This window comes from Anneissia japonica, unplaced genomic scaffold (assembly GCF_011630105.1).
Source record: "Anneissia japonica isolate Jap-2015-1 unplaced genomic scaffold, ASM1163010v1 scaffold1165_len1893470_cov193, whole genome shotgun sequence".
Classification (NCBI taxonomy): Eukaryota; Metazoa; Echinodermata; class Crinoidea; order Comatulida; family Comatulidae; genus Anneissia; species Anneissia japonica.
Window position 1 is genome coordinate 1,895,131 of NW_022709613.1, and position 3,378 is coordinate 1,898,508.

General features: G+C 34.1%; 1 protein-coding gene across 1 annotated transcript in view; it reads left to right on the forward strand.

Annotated features, from left to right (window-relative positions):
* The window catches only part of LOC117106842, a 30,295-nt gene extending 27,435 nt beyond the window's left edge, over positions 1-2,860 (forward strand). Inside the window, exons 12-14 of the mRNA XM_033248315.1 lie at positions 49-229; positions 1,712-1,986; positions 2,679-2,860. Coding sequence (XP_033104206.1) covers positions 49-229; positions 1,712-1,986; positions 2,679-2,860 — 638 coding nt within the window. The remainder of the gene's footprint in view (positions 1-48; positions 230-1,711; positions 1,987-2,678) is intronic.
* The last annotated feature ends 518 nt before the right edge of the window (positions 2,861-3,378 follow it).

A 3,378-nucleotide genomic window follows, 5' to 3' on the forward strand; every position in this document is an offset into this window, starting at 1 on the left:
TATATAACACTTGCAACGAATACTCAAAAATACGTGTCAGTTGTATAGGTTTCTCTTGCGGCCAAAGACCTCTTCACTCGGGCATACGTACCAAAAGGATAATCGGTGGATCGGAACCTCTGCCTGGTAGCTGGCCATGGCAAGGTCTCATCTTCCAATATAATGAATACATTTGTGGATGTACCCTAATCAATAAATTATGGGTAATTTCAGCAGCACATTGCTTTTCGTAAGTACCATTTTGTTTTCTTATGTCATGTAAATCTTGATGGCTTACAAAATTCTGCCAATTGAAATACGTAGCTACTATTGAGTATAATTTGTATATTAAATGCTTTACTGTTTATGACCATTGTTTCTGTTTTGTGCAAATGAAACCGCATGATTATTGGAAAGTTCCTTTGTTATCTGATCCTCTTCCGCATAGCAGCAACTTAGTTCCACTGAGGTAAAATACTAAAAATGACCATTAAGTTTTCATTGGAATATAAATTTAGTTCCGCTTCCTTAATTTTCTCACCCCCAGTTCTTAATTCTGAATTTTCACCTCATCGGGTTGAAACCAGCCTACGCCCCTGCTCCTCTGCTTGTTTGTTTGTTTTTTTTTTTTCTGTTCTGTTAAATTGAGTAAAATAAGAGTATTACTAAATTACCTAATTAAAAGAAATGATTGTATTCTTAGCTTGCTTGCATACGTCAACCTTCGTTATACAACTTGTACATTAGCTTGATTCGCGGTACGCTTGAAATGCAAATGCAATGCTCAAACCGGAAGCCAAAGCTGTTTTACTATTGTCCCATTCCTATTGCGAAAAACTGCATTTATAATGATTCCGACCCGAAATTCGGACTGCGTTTCTGATGTACTGAACCACATCACCCTATTCTTACATCTGATCCAATTTCTGATTAATTCTGTAGCCCTTCCGATCTGAAAATTTTGATTCGGTGTGAATGCACCTTGCAACTGTGAATTGAATGAAGCAAAACCGTGGCGTTTGTAATTAATAAAAATTAAAAAAAAATTGAAATTAGTGGCGTACGTCGCTTTGCTGTGCGTTCACATAAAACCATAAAATACGAAACGATACATAAATAATCATTCTCTTAAAACTAAACATTTCATCACCTGATTTCTGATACTCGCAGGTTCACAGCAGAATTCCTCCAAACAACATTTAAATACAGTTAAAATGTAATTTAAAATACAAGAAATTCAGTTACAGTACCGTTAAAAATAGTGTTAAATTTGGAGGTAAAACTGTAACTTAATGTTTGAATTTTATAAACTTGATTAGAAATTGAGACTGTAAATATTTAAACTGTATTATAATTTGGAAAGTATAGAATATGATTGAAATTAAATAAACAAAAGAATTCAAGATTTCAGTGTAAAAACCCTTGGATTTAGAATAGAGTATAATATATATATAAAACATTTACAGTTGCGTTTGCAGAAGTGTTGTACGCGTTTAGGAAGTGCATTGACTGCTGTGACTACAAGAGGCGCTTTTGCTCTAGTGTAATCCAAGATATAGGCCTACATAGGTTTTTTTTTTGTGCGCCTCCAGTGGTCATACTAAAATGTGGCATGTCTTAATATGCGTCTAAACACGACGACAAAAACAAAATTTGTCACTGCCCCGTTATTTTGTATATGTGTTTTTTTACAGTATTAGAAATAATTCTTAAAATGGCATTTTTTTTTCAGATTAGTTTTTGGAGCACTTGCAGATGTAAGGGTTATGTTTGGAAGTAATACAAATCAGAATTTCTCGGCCAACCACCTCATCATACCAGTATCCTTAGTTTACTTTTCTCCAGGATATGAGGCTTATGATGTGGTTGATTTAAACGACTTTGTGCTAATGAAGTTGTCTAGGCCAGTACCATTTACAAATTACATTCGTCCGGCATGTATTTCCGAGAGTTACAACCAATTTACAGAAAATGATGTGTGCTATTCTACTGGATTTGGAGTGCAGGGTAATATGTACATCCCACACCAAACATATACACACACCCATATGTATAGTAAAAATTAAGTCAACTTATTGCTGAATCCCGTATTTTATTTTTACTATTTTTATTTTTTTTTGTATATTTTCATAATTATAATATAGTGTATAAGAGACAGATTATATACACAGCCCAGGTGTGAATGCAAATAGTGGAATACAAGCTTTAAAACACCACAACAGTTTAAAAGCTCAAGACCATATAGGCCTAATATAGGCAAGGCCTATTATAAACAATCTATTCAAACGTCCTTACAAAACAGTTTTGTAAGGATTTAAGCTTTAAGATTTCAATATTAAATTAGTTTTTTCTTCATTTAAAATATGAAATATGTTTTCTGTAAAAGATCCTATTCGAACGTTCGAACGTTGTATACAAGTTAACGATCGCTTGTAATACCTGTTATACAGGCGAAACCGGCGACACTTTAGAAAGCGCGTTAATAAACGCATGACCACGGACAATAGGAACTCGCACATCTTTTACATTTAAAAGTTCATCTCAATGTCAAGCATCACGTAACTAGGATAGGACGGTTTTCGTATACTGTGTTCCGCCCACCCTTAGCCAGCTAACGAAAAATCCAGAGGTAAGTCTCAACGAATGTAGTCCTGAGGAGACACTCCTATCTCACTAACCTTTTTTTTTTTTTACATTAGATCTTCCACCATCGAGAGCAGAACCAGTTGTGGCAATGCACGAAATTCTTGTCAACCTATTTAGCAAGGAAAAATGTAAAGAATTACAAGGATCATTGCTTAATATTAAAGAATACCATATTTGTGCTGGAAGTCGCGAGGGCGGAATTGGCGTTTGTTTTGTTAGTGCCTTTAATATATAACATACATATAATATAACATATAATATAACAGAAAATAAGACAGAAAATAATGATGCGGAAACTTTGAGTTAAACAGAACACAGTATAATTTATCCAGGAAACGAATATTTCGTCTTGTCCTCAAGACTTCATCAGCGTAACTGATTACAAAAGTTGGCAAATACCAGATCCACTGTAAAACAATAAACATTCGCAATAAATAAAGGAGGGTGATTAAATGAGATAAACATTATTGGAGACATGGGGATAATGATATATAATGGGAGCGAGATAATGAGTAAAACAAAGTACTTTGATATGTTATTAAGCAAAATCTTTGGGGAAACAAGGCTATTGTGTATAAAAATAAATCTCTGTTTTATAAAAATTGGATAGCCTCGGGGTTTAAGCAAATATATGATATTATCATTTTTAACCGCATAAAGAAAACTGCTGAAATCTTAGAGAAACTGTGTGTTAAAGGAAACTGGCTTAACGAATACGCTCCGCTAATTGAAGCCATTCCAAGGGACTGGATA